Source organism: Mastigoproctus giganteus, chromosome 1, assembly GCF_048544385.1.
Source record: "Mastigoproctus giganteus isolate SK-2022 chromosome 1, ASM4854438v1, whole genome shotgun sequence".
NCBI lineage: Eukaryota > Metazoa > Arthropoda > Arachnida > Uropygi > Thelyphonidae > Mastigoproctus > Mastigoproctus giganteus.
The window spans coordinates 202,504,597-202,526,637 of record NC_143575.1 but is presented as its reverse complement, the minus strand read 5'-3'; the positions used below and the strand labels follow the sequence as shown (position 1 = coordinate 202,526,637).

At 37.5% G+C, this 22,041-nt stretch overlaps 1 protein-coding gene across 1 annotated transcript in view; it reads right to left on the bottom strand.

Moving 5' to 3' along the window:
- Nucleotides 1–217: 217 nt before the first annotated feature.
- LOC150091453 (uncharacterized) overlaps nt 218–22,041 on the bottom strand; it is a 149,223-nt gene continuing 127,399 nt past the window's right edge. The window contains exon 8 of the mRNA XM_090390379.1: nt 218–369. Within this exon, the coding sequence (XP_090246505.1) occupies nt 218–369 (152 nt within the window). The remainder of the gene's footprint in view (nt 370–22,041) is intronic.

The window sequence follows — 22,041 nt, the reverse complement described above, 5'->3', positions numbered from 1 at the left end:
ACTGAAATAAATATCTTAACTTGATATGCATAAAAACCCAAAGGCATACACAGAAAGTCATTCTGACCTATTCAATGTAGAGTGCTTGAATTTTTTTTTAAGATATATTGAGGGTGATTTTAAGTATTCAAAACAGCTAAAAAAAAACTTGGGAAGTAAAAGTCAAAATGACTTCACATTAGTGTCAATGAGCTAGCTAAAAGAAACTGCATAAATCTTATTGAACTATACAACTTAAATTATCACTTATTTGTTCAGCATAATGATCCATAATTTTTTCTTGTAACAGGGCAATTTCTTGCTTCAGATATTTTGCTTCATTCAACTGTTCAATTAGATCAGTTCTGTTTAAAGAGCACGATTTCTTTCCTACAAAAAAAAAAAAAATTAAGAAAATTATGAAGAATAAAAATTGCTAATTTAACATCTTTGTTCTAGAGGAAGACCAATTTGTCTCACAACCAATACATATGCAAGGTAGCACATGAAATCTCTTGTTTTGTGTGCTATGTATGTGTCCTGAAAATCATTTATTCATTAATTGTTACAAATAATTTTCATGCTAAGATTCTTGGAGAACATTCTTATTTTACCACACATTCAATATGCCTTCTGTTTTGACAAACAATCCTGAAGGTGTACACCAATTCTTGTAATAATGCAATGATAGAACTTTATCAATTTTACAAAGCTGAATAAACAGGCTCTTAAGTCCATGAGTCTAGCAGATTCCTGTGGAACAACTTGCCTTTCAAGAAACCCAACAAGAAAAACTAACATGGGTTATGGATTCAGAGGCGGCAAAAAAATACCCACAGTTGTAACAATCAGGATAACGATATGACAATGTGAGGGCAAAAAATCCAACATGACATTTACTATGCATGACATGGTTGCCATCTTGTATAAACCACTAGGTGTACATGGGAAGCTGCAACAGAAAGTCATTCTGAAGCATATGCAGATACAACTGCACATTAAGGGTTTCACCAAATGAAGATAGGATCAAATTAGACCATAACTTGATAGGAGAACCCATGTGGTCAGTTTCCCTCCATTGCTACTTTTCTCATTTATGTTGGCCAAAACCAAAAATTCTTCTTGTTCATAGTCCCAACCAAATGAAAATAAGCTTCATCCAAAATGCAGATGAAACTTATTTTCAGCTGTTGCATAACACCACATTTCTCCCCTGTGTGTATGTGGGGAACATTGTCGAGGCCACTTTATGTCAAGGATCTTCGCCTCAAAGGTGCATATGTCCGTTCCGATATTCCCCGTCATAGACTTGGTAATTTGGAATGTCCTCTTTACAATCTTCTCTGGCTTAAAATCTCTCTACTTCATTGTGTCGAATTCATCTGTTGTCTCTACCGTTCTCTCAACTCAACAAATCACTTGGAGCTCTTTGACTTCCTCTCTTTGGAAACTGACTTTCTCCAGTCCAATTTTCTAACAGTGAGGTAATTTTCCTTGGTGATTTTAATGTTCACAACTCCAGCTGGCTTCCGTTTTCTAGTCACACCTATTCAGCTGGTCGAGATGCTGAGGCTTTTGCAATTACTAATGACATTGCACAGATTGTTCATTTACCTACAAGAATACCAAACAATCCTAACCACACAGCCAACACGTTTGATCTTTTTCTCACAAACACCTCTTCTAAGTACATAGTCGAAGTGAGTGGTCCTTTAGGCACCTCAGATCACAACTTGGTGATTGTCTCTTCTCCAATGGAGCCTTTATCTCATGGCTAATCCCAACCTCGTGTTGTTTGGCATTACAAGAATGCAAATTGGGATGACCTGCGAGATTTCTTTTCTTCTTTTCCTTGGTCGGATTACTGTTTCAAAACTTCTGATGTCAACATTTGCTCTCAGATGGTGTCAGTGAAATTATTCTTGCAGGAATAGAATCCTTTATCCCACACTCCACTTTAAAATCTCATCCTTTATCTAAACCTTGGTTTTCCAATAAATGTGTCAAGGCTGTTCAAGAGAAGAATGCTGCATATCATCAACCTTTGCCCTGGCAAAGGTTGATGACGTTGTAGAGCGGATATCATCTTTTAAGGGCACAAAAACGTGATATAGTTGTACACGTTAGCACTAATGATATTAAGAGTAGGAGACCAGCGGAATTACTTAACACAAGTACAGGTCACTGTTGAAAAAAAGCCGTGAATTAGGGTTGAATTTGAAAGTGTCTGCAATTCTGCCCAGCCACGATAGGAGGGAGTATATGATGAGAGCCCTGTCGATCAATTCGGCCCTGGAAAGATTGAGCAAGGCTCAAGGGGCAGAATTTTTTTCAGCCTGGTCTGTACTTGTTAACAGGAGAGACTGCTTCTACATGGATGGGATACACTTAAATAGAAAGAGTGCAAGACTGTTTGCTGATGCTATCGAGGCAGTGTTAGGGGGTCGGAAAACTGCTAGATTGGGGGGATACAAGGACTAATAGATTAACAATAGCCACTGGCAGAGGTGAAAGTGATTCTTGCACTGCTTCTATTGGAATGAGCCGCACCCCGAAAATAAAATGCAGGATATTTCAGACTGCTGGGAATCATTGGGGTACAAGTAAACACATGGGTTGTGTTAGGGTAGCTAAGAAAAAGAACAGGTGCATGTATACTTGCGTGTACACCAATGCTAGGAGTTTAGTAAATAAATTTGATGAATTTGAGGTATTGCTCAAAACATCAAAGGCAGATATTGTGGGGATTTCAGAGACGTGGTGTCACACAGATATAAGGAATGCAGAACTGGAATTTGGGGAGTATAATGTCTACAGAAGGGATAGACAGGATAGGAAGGGAGGAGGGGTTATGCTATTAGTTAAGAAATACATAAAATCCAAGGAAGTGAAGCCAGTCGACATTGCTGGACAGAGCAGTGTCGAGTCAGTTTGGTGTGACATAAGCATTGGGAGATCAAAATTGAGAGTAGTAGTGTGCTATAGGCCTAATGACTCTGATGAGTATAATAAGAAATTGTACAGGGAAATAGAGTGGGCCAGTAAATCAGAGAGTCTTATAATGGGGGATTTTAATTTCCCAGATATTGAATGGAATTTGGTGGCTAGTCACTCACACACTAGCAAGGCTTTTGTGGATTTATTGGATGATTGTTTTCTACATTAGCATGTTCGGGAGGCAACAAGAGGGAGTAATACTCTTGATCTGATTATCAGTAGTAATTCTTCATGCATTAAGAATCTGCAGGTAAATGAACCACTAGGTGGCAGTGATCACAGGTGTGCTGAAGTGGGATTTACTCAAAGAGGTAACTACCATTAGGGGTAAAGGGAAGGGTTATTGCTTTCATAAAGGCGACTATGATAGACTGAGACAGTATTTAAATTCTATACAGTGGGACCAACTGATGATGTTACCAACAGCAAATTCAAAATGGGAAGCATTCAAAGAACTTATCTTGGAAGTTACTAGGCTTTACATACCAACTAAGAAATATTGTTCAAGGTTTGGACCTAAGTGGATGTCATTTGAACTAATGAGACATATGGCAGAGAAGAAAAATGCATGGGATACATACAAATTAACATGTGACACAGAAGCCTATGACAGATACAAGTTGATCTCTAACCAAGTTACAAAGGAGGTTAGGCAGGCGAAGGCAGATTACGAGAAATCTTTGGCAAGGTATGCAAAGAAAAACAGCAAAGAGTTCTTTACTTATGTAAACTCTAGAAGGAAGGGGATGAATCAGATTGGTCCACTTGATATCGATGGGTCAACTGTTGATGATCCTGCTCAGGTAGCTAACAAACTAAATGAATATTTTGCATTGACATTCACACATGAGGAGTTACTCAGCGAGGGGAATGCCAGAGGTGTATTCAACTCTGGCAGTAAGCTAGAGAATCTTGTAATAACTGAGAGTAAAGTGGAGGAGAAATTGTTGAAAATAAATACAAGAAAGGCACCTGGGGTGGATGGGATCTATCCAGTTGTATTAAAGGAGGTAGCAAAGGAAGTAAGCAAACCCTTACTCATAATTATGAGAGCTTCCTTGGACTCAGGGGAAGTACCCATGGACTGGAGATGTGCATATGTGACCCCAATTCACAAAGGAGGATCAAAGTGTGACACAAGTAATTATAAACCTGTTAGTTTAACTTCTGTTCCCGGAAAATTAATGGAGGCACTAGTTAAAGAAGCACTGCAGAATCATTTAGACAAGACTTCAGTTATAGCTAGGACACAGCACGGTTTTGTTAAGGGGAAGTCTTGCCTGACCAATTTGATTAGATACTACGATGCAGTCACAAAAGAATTGGATGCAGGGAATAACTTTGATATTATATACTTGGATCTTAGAAAGGCTTTTGATACTGTTGCACATGGAAGACTGCTGCACAAATTGGAGCAGTGTGGCATTGGAGGCAAATTGCTGCTATGGATAAAGGGGTGGTTGAGGGGGAGAAGACAGAGAGTGGTAATCAATGGACACTGCTCATCATGGACTAATGTTATTAGTGGAGTCCCTCAGGGTTCAGTATTGGGTCCATTATTGTTTTCTGTATTTATAAATGATATTGATGATGGTATATCAAGCTTAATGTCCAAGTTTGCAGATGATACGAAGGTTGGCAGGGTTGTCAAGGACACTACTGACACTATGCTACTGCAACAGGATCTGGAAAGGTTGAGCAGATGGGCTGAGAGGTGGCAAATGAAGTTTAACATTGACAAATGTAAAGTACTACATATGGGAAACAGCAACCCCAGAGCAACGTATCAACTCTGTGGTAATATATAGGAATTTTTCTAGCAGGGATAAGGAGGTGATTATTCCCTTATATAAGGCAATGGTCAGGCCACACCTAGAAAACTGTATACAGCTCTGGAGGCCTCATTTCAAGAAGGATGTAGAGATGCTGGAACGAGTACAGAGAAGGGCGACAAGATTGGTGAATGGAACAAAGGGGTGCTCTTACGAAAAAAGGCTTAAGTTTTGCAAATTCCAGTGTCTGGAGACTAGGCACCAGCGAGGTGATCTGATAGAGGTGTATAAAGCCTTGAATGGTTTGAGCATGCTCAATGCTGATGGGATTCTTCCTCTTGCTCAGAATAATCACCTGAGAGGGCATAAATTCAAATTGAGGAAAGACAGATGTAGGATAGACGTGAGGAAATTTGCCTTTAGCCAGCGGGTGGTTGGTTGGTTGGTGGAACAGACTTCCATCCCTTGTCGTGGAAGTTGATAGCCTAAATAAGTTTAAGGCTCAGCTGGACAGGTATTTCGAACGAACAGAGGGGTGAAGTGGAAGTGGTTATTATGTATTTATTTATTTATTATTTTATTTATTATTTTATTATTATTTTTTTTTTTTTTTTTTTTTGGCTGATGCTGCATAAGTTTGCTTTCTTGCATCAAATGCCTCTACTAATGCTAATCATAATTGGCTTGTTTCCAATTCTTCAGTTTCATTTTCTGCCTACACCAAAGTTCGCAACAATTGTAAAGCAGTTATAAATCAGTGCAAACTAGATTTTGAACAGGCTAAGAGTAGAAAACTTGCTCCTTGCCCTAATGGTAGGCGAGCGTTCTGGTCTCTTGCCAAAGCTACTGGCCACAACGTTTGCCCATCTCTGCTCCCACCTCTGTCAAAACCAGATGGTTATGTTGTCACTTCAGCCAAGGATAAAGCTGACCTGATAGCATCCCATTTTTCTTCCAACTCATGTTTTAATGATTTTGGTAAAACAATCCCACCATTCCCAACATGCTCCATTTAATGCCTCCTGTGGTCTTCCGTAAAAAGGATGTCAGAAGGATTCATCAGAATCCTTCTGACATACTTTTTTTGATGAATCCTTCTAAAAAAGCTCCACGTCCTGATGGTATTTCTCCACTTGTTCTCAAAACCTGTGCTCCTGAACTTACTCCTGTTCTTTGCAGCCTTTTTCACTTTCTTATTCCGAAGGTGTTTTTCCTTCTGCTTGGAAATTTACTCATATCCAGCCAGTTCCTAAAAAGGGTGACAAATCCCTCCCATCCAATTATCATCCCATTGCAATTACTTCTACTCTTTCTAAAGTAATGGAGAAATCAATTAACTGTGACTCTTAAACTACCTAGAAACCTTCTGTCTGATCAACAATCGCCAGTATGGATTCCATCATGTCGATCCACTGGTGATATTCTGGCATATGTTACCCATTTATGGACAAATTCAGTGGAAACGTTTGGTGAAACACAAGCAGCTGCTCTTGATATCTCAAAGGCTTTCAATTGTGTTTGGCATAAAGGTCTTCTAAACAAGCTTCCATCTTATGGTTTGCCAACTGATTTTTGTAATCGATTATCCAGTTTTCTCTCTTACCACTCGCTGACAGTGATGTAGATGGCTTTGTCTTCTAACTTCTCCACTAATGCTGGTGTCCCCCAAGGTTCAGTTCTTTTCCCCACTCTTTTCCTCTTGTATATTAATGACCTTCTTCCACTGACTCAAAATCCTATCCATAGTTTTGCCAATGATATCACATTGCATTCCTCTTTCCATTTTGAGAAACCTTGCTCTGCTCAATCAGCTTCAACTTCTCGAATATCCGCTACCAATTCCTTAAATGCCGATCTCCAGGTAATTCTCCAGTGGGACAAAGACAACTTAGTTGATTTCAGTCCTGTCTTATATCTCGCAAAAAGAATTCTTCTGCTCCTATGCTTACCTTTGGTGACACTCCGATTTCTAGGCAAAATGATATATCTCTTTTGGGGATTACCCTGACTTCTAATCTCTCTTGGCACAAGCACATTACAAATATTGCTTCCTCTGTATCTAAAAAAACTTTGTTTTCTCTTTCTCTCTCGGCATTACTTTTCTTCCAAACAGCTGTTCACTCTGTACAAATTGCAAATCTGCCCTACCATGGAATACTGTTCCCACATCTTTGGCAGTGCCCTCAAAACCTCTCTCATGCTTCTAGATTTCATTGAGAAGAGGGCAGTTATGTTAATTAATGACTCATCTCTAACAGAGTCTCTTCACTCTGTCTCATAGATGTACTGTTTCTGGTGCATGCCTTTTCTACAGATACTTCCATGGGCACTGTTCTTCTGAAATGGCTTCTATAATTCCACCTCGCTCTTTCAAAACAGTCCAAACATGTGCTGCCACCAGCCAACATCCATTTACTGTCCAACTTGAAACTCACAGAACCAACTTTTTAATTTCCTTGTTTATTCATTCAACTTCCATTTTCTGGAACACCCTTCCTTTATACGTATTTCCTGAAAATGACAGTCTACAGAAGTTCAAGTGTAATGTCAACATATATCTTCTGTCGTCTTCTCAACCTCGAACCCAAGCATGGTACTAAGTACTAGGTTCTAATACCTGTGTTTGGAATTTTCATAAAAAAAAAAAAAAAAAAAAAAAAATGACAATTACTGTCGGTTATCAATATCAACACTAATTTACAGTGGGTTGAAAAGTCAAAGTCACAAAACTTAGAAGCAAGTTAACACTAAACTACTTAACCTCAACATAAATGTCAAACAGCAATATTGCCAAAAGTGGGTTTTTGGTGAACCTGTCCCTTGTCTAGAAAACTTAATGGTAGATATCACTGCAGGTGCAAGATTGAAATTTTAAACATCAAACAAACATAAAAATAAATATATACTTTTTGTGTGTTTGCTTTCTTAGAATTTGGAGAGCCCCTTGCTCACTTTGTGGCCCTATGCTCGCATGTACTGTGCACAGAGGCGGATTTAACAGCGGGTGCACCGGGCGCTCGCGCGCCCTGGGCCCCGACTTCTGAAGGGCCTGCAAAACCCCAACTTTACACTTTTTTAATGACACCAAGTTTGGTTTCATATGTGCAATTTTAATTACATACAAGTTTACAATCGGCGGTAAAACCTGATAGTATGTTTAAATTCGCTTATTTTCATTATTTCATTACTATGCTGCATACTATACACATACTATGCTGCATAGGCCCCCGTGCAGCTGCGCTACTGCTCATTGGAGCAATAGAATCATATTTGCTACTTTGTACTTACAAAGGTTCTTCTGCAGTGCAGACTTACGATATACGCAAATATGCGTATATCATATATTGTTGAAATTATATTAAGATAAAATTAATTCCTGTTGTTACATCAGTGCCTGGATTTTCGTAGTTTATGAATAATTTTTGAATTTTAATTAATCATTAATTTATTGCACTATAATGGAAAATCTCTTCTCTAATATTCTAATCATTCAGACTATTAAATTTTATATTATTTCTTTTCATTAATAGGCTACCAATGGTAGCTAGAAAAATGAAACATCTATCAGGGGCTGAAAAAAGAAATTAAAAAAAAATGCAAGCAAGTTGCCAACCAACAGAAAGGAGCATTAGACAAATTTATAACTGGCCCTGGCATTTCAGACCATCATAATTTGAGCAACAATGAAGATGAAGAACAAGGAGCTTCCATCAGTCAACAAAAAGAGTTAGTTGAAGTTGAAAACCAAGGTATAGAAGAAAGCAACAATGATGAAGAAGATGAAAAACCAGTCAACAGTCAACCAGGTGAAAAACCAGTAGAAAAAAATATAGAAGAAAGTCCATTAGAAAATATCAAAACGCAAACGGAAAATATTCCGTTCGAAGTTACACTAAAAGATATTGCTCTCTGGCCTAATGTTTTATCTAATGAAATGGTTGAATTTCTAATTTCAAATAAATCAAAAAAATATAGGCGATATAACTACACTTAAATCAGTGATCGCATTTACTACAGGGCTTGTGTAAAGACCATTTTTACAGAAAAATTTTGAATGGCGAAAAAGAAGAAAGGACGTGGCTAATTTTTTCCAAAACATCCAAATCAATTTATTGTTACTCATGCAAAATGTTTTCGGGCTCAAAGTCTAAGTTGACTACAGGGTTCCAAAATTGAAAAAATATTGGAATAACTTTGTCCAAGCATGAAATGTCAAAATAGCACATCGCTTCAATGTGTACATTACTCCTCTACAATTAGACATTACAAGCACTCCTCTACGTTAAATCGCATTGATGTTCAAAATCTGCAAATTACATTGCAAAAAGAAAACTATTTGAGAGAGATTCTACGAAGAATTGTATCCACAATAAAATTCCTTGCAAGTTTGGGCATTGCTTTTAGTCATAATGAGAGTGTAACATCTTCGAGAAAAGGAAATTATTTGACTAGTTTAGAGTAATTTGAGCGAATATGGTGATTTTTTAAAGTTGCACTTACAAAAGTATGGAAATCAAGGTAGCTGGCATGTAAATTACTTATCGCATCAGACGTGTGATAACTTTTGCAAATAATTGCCGATTATCTTATGGCACACATTGTGGAGGAAATAAAATGCGCAAAATATTATAGTATTATTTTAGATTCTACCCCCGATGTTGTGCATGTGGATCAACTTACTTTCGTAGTGCGCTATTTATCAGCAAATGGGGATGTTAAAGAAAGATTTTTAAAGTTCTTCCCTATAGAAAGACATGATGTGGAGTATCTAGAAGAGACAGTTTTATCTACCTTGCAAAATTTGCCAGTAGATATAAAATATTGCCGTGGACAATCTTACGACAATGCAGCAAATATGTCGGGCAAGTACAATGGTCTGCAAACAAGAATAAGACAACATGCTCCATCAGCAACGTTTATTCCATGCTCCAGTCATTCACTTAATTTAGTTGGTTATGTTGCTGCAGAGAGTTGTAGTAATGCTTCCAGATATTTTTTATTCGTGCAAAATTTGTATTTTTATCTGCATCGACGTTTCGATGATTGCATGTTATGCAATAAATCGGATAAAGATTCTTATACATTAAAGAAATTGTCAGATACAAGGTGGTCTGCCAGAGCTGATGCAGTTTTAGCGTTAAAATGTGGCTACAAAAATATAAGAGGCATTAGATGAGATATGCAATTCCACAAAAGAAAAAAAAAAAAATTGTTGTTATTGAAGCAAAATCATTATGAAACTGCTGTAATGACAGTCCTATAGAATAAAATTTTGCAAAGAATCAATGCAACAAGTAAATCTTTACAATCTATTGACTGCACAATTGTTAAAGGTGTGTCATTATTAAAAAGTCTAGAAATTTTTATTAATGAAAACATAAGACATACAACAAAATCGAATCAGAAGTTAAAGAACTAACAGATAAAACATTTGAAGATGATTGCAAGCGAACTTGTACAGAAAATCCAAAAGAATTTTTTTTACATAATGTACTCTACGTAATATGCGATCATTTAATAGCAGAACTGAGCAGATGCGGAAAAATCTATGAAAATGTTATAAGTAATTTTAGAGTTTTTTTCCTGTTTACATTGTGTGTAGAAGAAAAGAAAAAATGCATTAATAACTTAATAGAAATGTATAAAGATGACCTTGATTCAAGTAATTTTAAAGATGAGTTGGAACAGTTTTTAATCTTTTTAGATAAAGAAGACAAGCCATCAATTAATAATATATACAAAAAAGTATTAGATATGAAAGCAACTTTTCCAAATGTGGAAATTATTTTGAAAATTTTGTTAACCATGCCAATTTCAAAAGCATTGGGGGAACGCTCATTTTCATGTCTAAAAAAAGTAAAAAATTATCTAAGAAATTCAATTTCAGAGGAAAGACTAAATAATATGGCTATTTTATATTATAGAGAGCGATTTACTTAAAATTATTGATTGTGATGAGATAGTTAATACGTTTGCAAAATGAAAAGCAAGAAAAATATTTATTTAAATATTTTCACATTTGTAATTTTAATTTCAAGTAAAATTCTATGATTTTTTGTTCAAATTTCTGATTGTTACTCCTATTATACATATACTATCATTAATTGTACTTTTACATATGTTGAAGTATTAGTTCAAAACTTTGTGATTATTATTATTATGCTATTATTAATTATATTATACATATATTATATTCAAATTTTATTGGAAATAAAACATTAATAGTACATAATATTTTTTATTTATTTAAAAAAGTCGTTGTATTTTTATTTTCCCTGTCTCTTTTTTTTTAAGGAGCCCAATATTTTCTTCTGCGCCTGGTGCCTCAACCGACCTTAATCCGCCTCTGACTGTGCATACCTTTAAATCCACCTCTAATCTGCTGATGTTGAAAAATCATAAAGCATATACAGCAACACAACAACAACAACAAAAAAAAAAAAAAAATTCATTTTGCCCAAACCTTCCATCCAGCAACACAAGAATATGTAGAAGTATAATCAATTACTCTCCCACAGAATGCATATTTCCACACATCTATTCTATAATCATCTCCTTTTTCAATTAACACTGGTGCCCCTTTGACAAATTTAAATTAGGTCACCAAGCAGATGCCTAGTTTACAGAGACGACAATTTACAGAAACCCCAGTCTTTCTTGGTAAGAATATTCTTTTGTGCTCCTAACTAATCTTGTCACTATTGGAGGTGTCCAAAATTCAAAATTAGGTGTCCAAATCTGCATACAGATTTGGGCACCTCATTTTTGGGAAGAACAAAAAGCTGTTGGAAAGATATGGCCTAACTTTTACAGTGCTGGACAAATTAATAGCAACTTACTTGATTTCTCACATTTTTAGCTCAAACATAAGTATTTTAAGTTTTTTTAAGACTGTTTTTAAGTTAATAATAAATTATTATTAACAAGAAAAAATTTCTATCCATGAGTTACTGTTGGTCAAAATAATAGCAATACGTTCTTCAAAACACATTCTTCAGTATAAGAAAGCTAAACCACACCCCCCTACCACCCTGTTGTTTACCACTACTCTGCCCCATGGTGTCAAACCACATTTCACAATTTGATCCCTTCAAACCTGCAGCAGCTTAAGCTCATTTGTATTACGAGAGAGAGAGGCTGTATTTATCATAGTATTCCTGCAATTTTGTGAAATTTGCACTTTGACTTTGGTCAAGTTAAGAAAAATGTTGATAATACATCAAGAAAGGCTACTGAAATTAAGGTTAAGAATGAATGAGGAAGAACAAACCCAAATTCTTGGTATATGTAATCAACACTGACCTTGGAGAAGCTTGCAGTGGAAGAGTTGAAAAATGTGGAAGAAAATGCATATCAACAGTGAGAGCCAATAATCACTGATATTGTTTGGGTATTAAAAACATATTTTCTTCTTCTGAAAGTCTTGCCAAGCAATGGAGGCATAAAAGCTACAGGTAGAACTGTGAGAAGAAGTTGTTCAAAATGGGTATAGTTTGTTTTGTTTTGTTTGTTATTTGGTTTTTAGGAGCATTAGCAACTAAGGCCATATTGCTCCGGGGATATGCGGTGGTCATTCCCTGACCTTTCCGCATTGCTCCGTATTTGGTGGTCACGGGCTCGAACCCCGGTCTAATCAAGAAGCATGTGCTATGCACCGCTGCTCCTGCCCACCTGGCTATGGAGACGACAATGGATATAGTATAAAATCATACTGTCTCATCAAGAAACCAATGCAGACAACAGAGAAAAGGAAAGCACATTGTATGGGCCTAACTGTGCCAAAATGGGTCTGAAGGAGACTGGTAGAAAGTTTTGTTTGGCAGTGAAACAAAAATTAATTTGAGTGGCAACAATTGTGTATAAAGATGTTCTTTCTTCTCGAATGCTAACCTCAGCAAGAGAAATGTTTGACAACAAAGAATTCCGTTTTCAGGATGACTCAACTCAGTGTCACAGTGCAAAGATTATTAAAGACTTTGAGTTTAAAAAATATTAAACCTTTATCCTGGCCTAGTAACTCACCAATTTAAACTCCATAGAAAATCTATTGATGCTATTAAAGAAGAAAGTTCATGAGAAAAATCCTCACTCAAAGACTGACTTAATGGAGGCAGTAATTAAGGTATGACATCATGAAATACCAGCAGAAACATAAAGAAATCTTGTACGTTCCATATGCAGACTTGCAAAGGCTGTAATACAATCTTGAGGATACCAACTAAATATTAAATGTAGGTTAATCTATGCTATAAAAATATCTTCAAAGTTGCCATTAGTTGTTATTACATTGACCAATACTTAGGTGCTAAAAATAATTTTACCCATGAACATCAATATTATTTTCAGTCAGTATCAACAAATATAGTATCACTTTTGTGAAGATAAATGTTTGGCAACAGAAAAATTGTGTATTTTTACCAATAAATTGTTAACAATAAATAAAAAAAATTCTTAAATTGTTTAAGTATTTTTAACTTAAAAATACTTAATAAACAATACAAATAATTTTTTAGCAATAAATTTTTACCTTAAAAATAATTAAAAAACAGTAGATTGCTATTAATTTGTCCAGCACCTTTGTGTTTCTCTTCTTATCTAAGTCTGATTCCCAATATAATTCATTCCATTTTTCGATGTGTAGTTCTCAGCTTCTCTTCCATTCTTTTGGTGAATGCAAAAGTTTCACTTCCATAAGTCATGGTGGGGAGTATACACTGGTTCATTATTTTACGTTTCAGAAAAACTGGGATATTGCTCTTCAGTATGTGACTATATTTACTGAATGCTATCCATCCAAAAATTTTTCTTCTCTTGACTTCCAGCCATTTATCATTATTACAGCTAATAACTTGTCCCAGATAAGTATATGACTCCACCTTTTCAATTACTGCTCCTTCAATCATTATTTCCCTTTCTGTGGCATACTTGTTCATCATTACTTTTGTTTTAGCCATATTCATCTTTAGTCCAAAATCCTTACTAACTGTGCATAACTGATTAAGCTTTTCCTCTAATTCATTGGGATCGTGGCTTATGACCACAATGCCATCTGCAAATCGTAAATGGTTTAGGTACTCTCCATTCACATTGACTCCTTTCTGCAACCAGTCTAATCTTCTGAAAGTTTCCTCAAGAGCAGCAGTAGTAGCATGTGATGCAAGAAAGCAAGTGTATGAGCTTATGCATCATCAGCCAAAAAAAAAAAAAAAATCACACCATTCCCTCCAAATGCCTGTCCAGTTCCCCCTTAAATTTATTCAACCTATCAACTTCCACGATAGATGGAAGTTTGTTCCAGCAATTAACCACCCACTAGCTAAAGGCAAATTTCCGCACATCTATTCTACATCTGTCCTTTCTTAATTTGAATTTATGCCCCCCTTAAGTTCGTAATCTGAACAAGTGGAAGAGTCCCATCAGAATTCAACATGCTCAACCCATTCAAGGCCTTATACAGCTCAATCAGATCACCATGCATGTGTCTAGTCTCCGGCCACTGCAATTTGCAGAACTTAAGCCTCTCTTGGTAAGAGGATCCCTTCATTCCCCTCACCAATCTTGTTGCCCTTCTCTGTATACGCTCAAGTAAATCTTCATCCTTCCTAAAATGAGGCCTCCAGACCTGTATGCAGTACTCAAGGCGTGGCCTGACCATTGCCTTATACAGAGGGACAATCACCTCCTTTTCCCTGCTAGCAAAATTCCTATATATCATTGACAAAACAACATGACCTGCCCTGGCAGCCTGTCTGCATTGCTCAAAAAACTTCATATCTGACTGCACAATTACTTCCAGGTCTTTTTCATTTTCTACCAACTTAAGTGTAGTACAACACAGTTGATACGTTTCTCTGGGATTACTTCTACCCATATGCAGTACTTTGCATTTGTCAAGGTTAAACTTCAGTTGCCACTTCTTAGCCCATCTGCCCAAATTATCTAGATGCTGTTGCAGTAGCACACTGCCATTACTGTCATTAACAACCCTGCCAACCTTTGTATCATCAGCAAACTTTGACATTAAGCCTGATATACCTTCATCAATATCATTGATAAATATACAAAACAACAATGGACCCAACACCAAACCGTGTGGGGCTCCATTAATAACATTAGTGGAGTCCCACAAGATCAGCACCCATTGATTACCACCCTCCGTCTTCTCCCACTTAACCATTCTTTTATCCATTGTAGCAACTTACCCTTAATATCATTCTGCTCCAATTTGTACAATAGTCTTCCATGCGCAACGGTGTCAAACGCTTTCCTGAAATCCAAATATATGATATCAAAATTACTTTTTGCATCCAGTTCCTTTGTAACCACATCATAATAACCAATCAAATTTATCAGACAAGACTTTCCTTTAACAAACCCATGCTGTGTCTGAATTATTGCTGCAGTCTTGTCTAGATGATCCTGCAATGCATCTTTAACCAGTGACTCCATTATTTTACCCGGAACAGAAGTTAAACTAACTGGTCTGTAATTACTTGTGTTACCCTTCGATCCCCCTTTGTGAATTGGGGAACATTTGTACATCTCCAGTCCGTGGGAACTGCCCCTGAGTCCAAGATATTGTGTCTCCTTGTTGAACTCCTTTCTCGATTTTAAATTTCCTACTGTCTTTGTCTAGTCTAATAAAGGAGGTAGCATTCTCATGTATTTTCTTCAAAATCATAATATGTGGGGTATCTATGCCTTGTCTTTCCAGTGCCCGAAACATTGCCTTATGCTGTATGGAGTCAAATGCCTTTTCATAATCCACAAATGCCAGGCATAATGGTGTTTTATATTCATTTGCTTTCTCCATTAGCTGTGATATTATGTGAAGGTGATCCATAGTTGAGAATCCTATCCTAAAGCCAGTTTGCTCTTTCGTTTGATTCTCATCAAGTATTTTTTCTAATCTGTTAGTAATGACCCTTGTGAACAACTTGTAGATGTGGGATAACAAGCTAATTGGTCTATAATTTCCAATTTCTGATTTATCTCCTTTCTTATGCAGCAAAACTATGATTGCATTATTCCACTGCTTAGGCGTCACACCTTTTCTAATGCACTTTGTGAAGAGCCTTGGCAGTTTTTGTTATGTCTCTTCCTCCCAATTTTAACAACTCTACAGTAACTTCATCTTCCCCTGGAGCTTTCTGATTCTTCAATTTCTTCAATGCGTGTTGTACCTCATCAGGAAGAATATCAGGTATGTCGTATGTGTTGCTAATTTGCAATCCATCTTCGCCACTGCTGCCATCATTATGCCTTCTCTGCTGTTTATAAGTACACCATTGCTATTCTTCAGTTTCAGTATCATTTGTCTTTCTATATTATTGCTCATGGCTGCTGATTTAAATCCTTTGTTTTCCCTTAATGCTTGTTCTAGTTTTCTTGTGTTAAATCTTCTTATGTCCTCTCTGAGTCTCTTTCTAATGACTTTCCATAACTCAGTATACTCAATTTTCTCCTTGTCAGTGTTTATCTTGCTCTTGATTTTTCGCCTTCGGTTCATCATAACAAGTGTTTCTTGACTAATTTTTTCTTCTTTGGATTTCTTTTTCCCTATACGTTTCTTGGGCTTTATTACTTTCAGAAAGTTGTAATGTTCCTCGTCGATATCTTGGTCCTGAGCAGTCTGCAGAAGCTAAAACTTGTTCTTAAGTTCCAGTACATACTGCTTTTTCTCCTCTTTTGTTATCTCAAAGACCTTTGTATTATTTACTCGAGTCAGTTTTTTCCTTTCCTTTCCTTTCCTACATCTATATCAAGTGTACATCTTACCATTCTGTGATCACTTCCAACATTTACCTTATTCAGGACAGTAACATCATTCACAATATATCTTCTGTTAGTGAGGAAGAAGTCGATTTCGTTAGTTGTTAATCCATTTGGACTCTTCCATGTCCACTTTCTGTTCACCCTTTTCTTGAAAAAAGTGTTCATTACTGACAATCCTTGAGATTCTGCAAATTGCACAAGTCTTTTGCCTCTTTCATCTCTTTCACCAATTCCAAAATTGCCTATTGTTCCCCTTTCTGTGCTGTTTTGTCTTTTTCCAACCTTAGCATTGAAGTCCCCCATAATAATAGTGTAGTGGGTTTTCTGCTTATAAAAAGACTCAATTTCGGTGTACATTTCTTCAATCTCTTCTTCATCATGGCTCGATGTTGGTGCATAAATCATTATAACCTTTAGTTTGTACCTCTTAAAAATCCTGAGTATTAGTCTTGACACCCTTGGTGATGTACTTTTGAATTCCAAAATGTTTTTTAAATCTTTATGGACCAGAAACCCAACTCCACCTTCACTCCTTTCACTGTTTCCATTGGTGTACAGCAGATTTCCACTTGATAAACTTATAAGTGATTCATTTCTTCTTCTTCTTTCAGCCAAACCGATGATATTCCAATTCACATTTTCTAATTCCTTCTCCAGCTCTAATATCCTGTCTTTGCCGATGAGTGATCTTACGTTGTAACAGGCCAAGTTCAGTTTCCGTGCATGACCGCCTGGTCGTACCCAGAGATTCTTAGCACCCTCTGCTTCCACTCTGATCCTCCCGCTGCCGTAAGAGGGAGAGTGAAAGCCGCTGGGGACTGAGGGCCATTTGAGGGATTTTAGGGAGGCAGGCCAACCGGACTTCTCTTAAATCTTCTATAATAGAAAGATATTGGACCATCAGTGTTTTAGACTGAGTGTCTGATAAAACACAGGATACCTGTTCCCATCTAAGCCCCCACTACAGCAGTGAGAATGTTACTTACAATTACTGCTGCCCAATTCCACATCCTCTTAAACTTCATTGTCAATTAAATTGTACTTTTTAACTAAGTACATATAACGACTTAGATTACAAACGTAACATATTAATTAATACATAACTTGATATGGAAGTTATATAAATGGAACTCGAATATAATACTTGATACTGAAAAATATATAAAGAGTTATAACTGTGTTGGGATACAAGTTTAGGGTTATAATTTTGTACTGAAATTGAAATTTTATTGAAATTAAATCGAAATCATGACTCAGACCAGAGCAGCAAAGCAAAAGCTCAAGCTAATGGGAGTGCTGGCTCAGGGGAGAACTGATGGAGGCAGTTGCCATCTGAATCAAAGCCTTTTAAAATGAACTGCTTGCATGATGTTTGTGGAGCAATCGGGTACGGGACATGATACTGCCATTGGGGATGTCTTTGTGTGTGCGCGATGTAAGGAGTGCAAGGAAATCAGGTGACAACTCAGCGTTGTTATGGGCCTGTATGAGAGCTAAAAGGACAGGGTGGATGCCCTCGAAGGATCTAAATTGCCTCTGGTCCCACAGGAACTAGTAGTTGTTGGTGATTCTATTGTCAGGGAAATGGGGAACATGCTTTGTAAAAAGGATAGGTGGAACAGGACCAGGGTATGTCTGCCAGGGACAAGGGTTGATGACGTTGTAGAGCGGATATCATCTTATAAGGGCTGAAAAGGTGATATAGTTGCACACGTTGGCACTAATGATATTAAGAGTAGGAGACCAGCAGAATTACTTAACAAGTACAGGTCACTGTTGAAAAAAAGCAATGAATTAGGGTTGAATTTGAAAGTGTCTGCAATTCTACCCAGACACGATAGGAGGGAGTATATGATAAGAGCCTTGTCGATCAATTCAGCCCTGGAAAGATTGTGCAAGGCTCAAGGAGTAGAATTTTTTTCAGCCTGGTCTGTACTTGTTAACAGGAGAGACTGCTTCTACAGGGATGGGATACACTTAAATAGAAAGGGTGCAAAAATATTTCCTGATGCTATCGAGGCAGCGTTAGGTGGGTCGAAAAACTGCTAGCTTGGGGGGGGGGGGTTACAAGGACTAATAGATTAACAGTAGCTACTGGCAGAAGTGAAAGTGATTCTTGCACTGCTTCTATTGGAATGAGCAGCAGCCTGGAAAACAAGATGCAGGATATTTCAGAGACTGCTGGGAGTCATTGCCTTACAAATAAACACATGGGTTGTGTTAGGGTAGCTAAGAATAGGAACAGGTGCATGTATACTTGCGTGTACACCAAAGCTAGGAGTTTGGCAAATAAATTTGATGAATTGGAGGTATTGCTCAAAACATCAAAGGCAGATATTGTTGGGATATCAGAGATGTGGTGTCACACAGATATAAAGAATGCAGAACTGGAATTTGGGGAGTACAATATGTACAGAAATGAGAGACAGGATAGTAAGGGAGGAGAGGTTATTCTATTAGTTAAGAAACACATAGAATCCAAGGAAGTGAAGCCAGTCGATATCGCTGGACAGTACAGTGTCGAGTCAGTATGGCGTGACATAAGCACTGGGAGATCAATATTGAGAGTAGGAGTGTGCTTTAGGCCTAATGACTCTGATCAGTATAATAAGAAACTGTACAGGGAAATAGAGTGGGCCAGTAAATCAGAGAGAGTTTTATAATGGGGGATTTTAATTTCCCAGATATTGACTGGAATTTGTGGTGTTGGTCACTCACACACTAGCAAAGCTTTTGTGGATTTATTGGATGATTGTTTTCTACATCACCATGTTCGGGAGCAAACTAGAGGGAGTAATACTCTTGATTTGATTATCAGTAGTGATTCTTCATGCATTAAGAATCTGCAGATAATGGAACCACTAGGTTCCTTTATCACAGTGGCAGTGATCACAGTGTGCTGAAGTGGGATTTACTCAAGGAGGAAACTACCATCAGGGGTAAAAGGAAGGGTTTTTGCTTTCGTAAAGGCGACTATGATAGTCTGAGACAGTATTTAAATTCTATACAGTGGGACCAACTGATGATGTTATCAACAGCAAATTCAAAATCGGAAGCATTCAAAGAACTTATCTCGGAAGCTACCGGGCTTTACATTTCAACTAAGAAATATTGTTCAAGGTTTAGGCCTAAATGGATGTCAGATGAACTAATGAGACATATGGCAGGGAAGAAAAATGCATGGGATACATATAAATTAATGGGTGACATGGAAGCCTATGATAGATATAAGCTGGTCTGTAACCAAGTCACAAAGGAGTTTAGGCAGGCAAAGGCATATTATGATAAATCCTTGGCAAAGGATGCAAATAAAAACAGAAAAGAGTTCTTTACCTATGTAAACTCTAGAAGGAAAAGGATGAATCAGATTGGTCCACTGGATATTGATGGTTCAACAGTTGAGGTGGCTAACAAACTAAACGAGTATTTTGCATCTACATTCACACATGAGGAGTTATTCAGGAAGGGGAATGCCAGAGGTGAAGTAAACTCTGGCAGTGAGCTAGATGATTTTGTAATAACTGAGAGGAAAGTGGACGAGAAATTGTTGAGGATAAACATAAAAAAGGCACCTGGGGTGTATGGGATCTATCCAGTTATATTAAAGGAGGCAGCAAAGGAAGTAAGCAAACCCTTAGCCATAATTATGAGAGCTTCTTTGGACTAAGGGGAGGTACCCATAGACTGGAGATGTGCAAATGTGACCCCAATTCACAAAGGAGGATCAAAGGCTGACACAAGTAATTATAGACCTGTGAGTTTAACTTCTGTTCCCGGAAAATTAATGGAGGCACTGTTAAAGAAGCACTGCAGGATCATCTAGAGAAGACTTCAGTTATAACTTTGACACTCCATGGCTTTGTTAAGGGAAAGTCTTGCCTGACCAATTTGATTGGATACTATGTTGCAGTCACAAAAGAACTGGATGCAGGGAATAACTTTGATATTATATATTTAGAAAGGCTTTTGATACTGTTGCACATGGAAGACTGCTGCACAAATTGGAGCCGTGTGGCATTGGAGACAAACTACTGCTATGGATAAAGGGATGGTTGAGAGGGAGAAGACAGAGTGGTAATTAATGGACACTGCTCATCATGGACTAATGTTATTAGTGAAGTCCCTCAGGGTTCAGTGTTGGGTCTATTATTGTTTTCTGTATTTATAAATGATACTAATGATTGTATATCAAGCTTAATGTCCAAGTCTACAAACGATAACAAAGGTTGGCAGGGTTGTTAAGGACACTACTGACGCTATGCTGCTGCTGCAACAGGATCTGCAAAGGTTGAGCAGATCGGCTGAGAGGTGGCAAACGAAGTTTAACATTGACAAATGTAAAGTACTACACATGGGAAACAGCAACCCCAGAGCAACGTATCAACTCTGTGGTACTACATTGACAGTGGTAGAGAATGAAAAGGACCTGGGAGTAATTGTGCTGGCAGATATGAAGTTCTCTGATCAGTGCAAACGGGCTGCAAGAGTAGCTCATGGTGCTTTATCAATGATATACAGGAATTTTTCTAGCAGGGATAAGGAAGTGATTATTCCCTTGTATAAGGCAATGGTCAGGCCACACCTAGAGTACTGTATACAGGTCTGGAGGCCTCATTTCAAGAAGGATGTAGAGCTGCTGGATCGAGTACAGAGAAGGGCAACAAGATTAGTGAATGGAACAAAATGTTGCTCTTACGAAGAAAGGCTTAAATTTTGCAAATTACAGTGTCTGGAGACTAGGCACCAGCGAGTGCTTGTGCCTAGTCTCCAGACATGGGTGTATAGAGCCTTGAATGGTTTGAGCATGCTCAATGTCGATGGGATTCTTCCTCTTGCCCAGAATAATCACCCGAGAGGGCATAAATTCAGATTGAGGAAAGACAGATGTAGGATAGATATGCGGAAATTTGCCTTTAGCCAGCGGGTAGTTGGTTGGTGGAACAGACTTCCATCCCTTGTTGTGGAAGTTGATAGCCTAAATAAATTTAAGGCTCAGCTGGACAGGTATTTCAAAGGAACGGAGGGGTGAAATGAAAGTTGTCTTTTTTTTTTTCTTTTTCTTTTTTTTTTTTTTTTGGCTGATGCTGCATAAGCTTGCTTTCTTGCATCATATGCCTCTACTAATGCTAATGCTAATTATCCAAAGTGAAACAAAAGCTGTGCTTGTTTTGGTATGAATTTCACTTCAGACTCATTTGAACATCTCACATATTGTGTTTCAAGTTTGTTACTGGGCTGGTAAGTGAAACTTTAGTAGGTGTGCTTATTCACCAATGAAGGGATGGTAGTAACCACCATTTTAGTAACCATTGAGGTGGCTGGCTGTTTGAGTGACAGTCTTGTTCTTGTTTTCTCTCTCTCTCTCTCTCTCTCTCTCTCTCTCTCTCTCTCTCTCTCTCTCTCTCTCTCTCTCTCTCTCTCTCCCCCCCCCCCAGAGTAATTCAGAAATATTTTTTGGCTGGTGCAGCATAAGCCTCAAGCTTCCTTGCACAATATAGCTAATAATAATAATAATAAT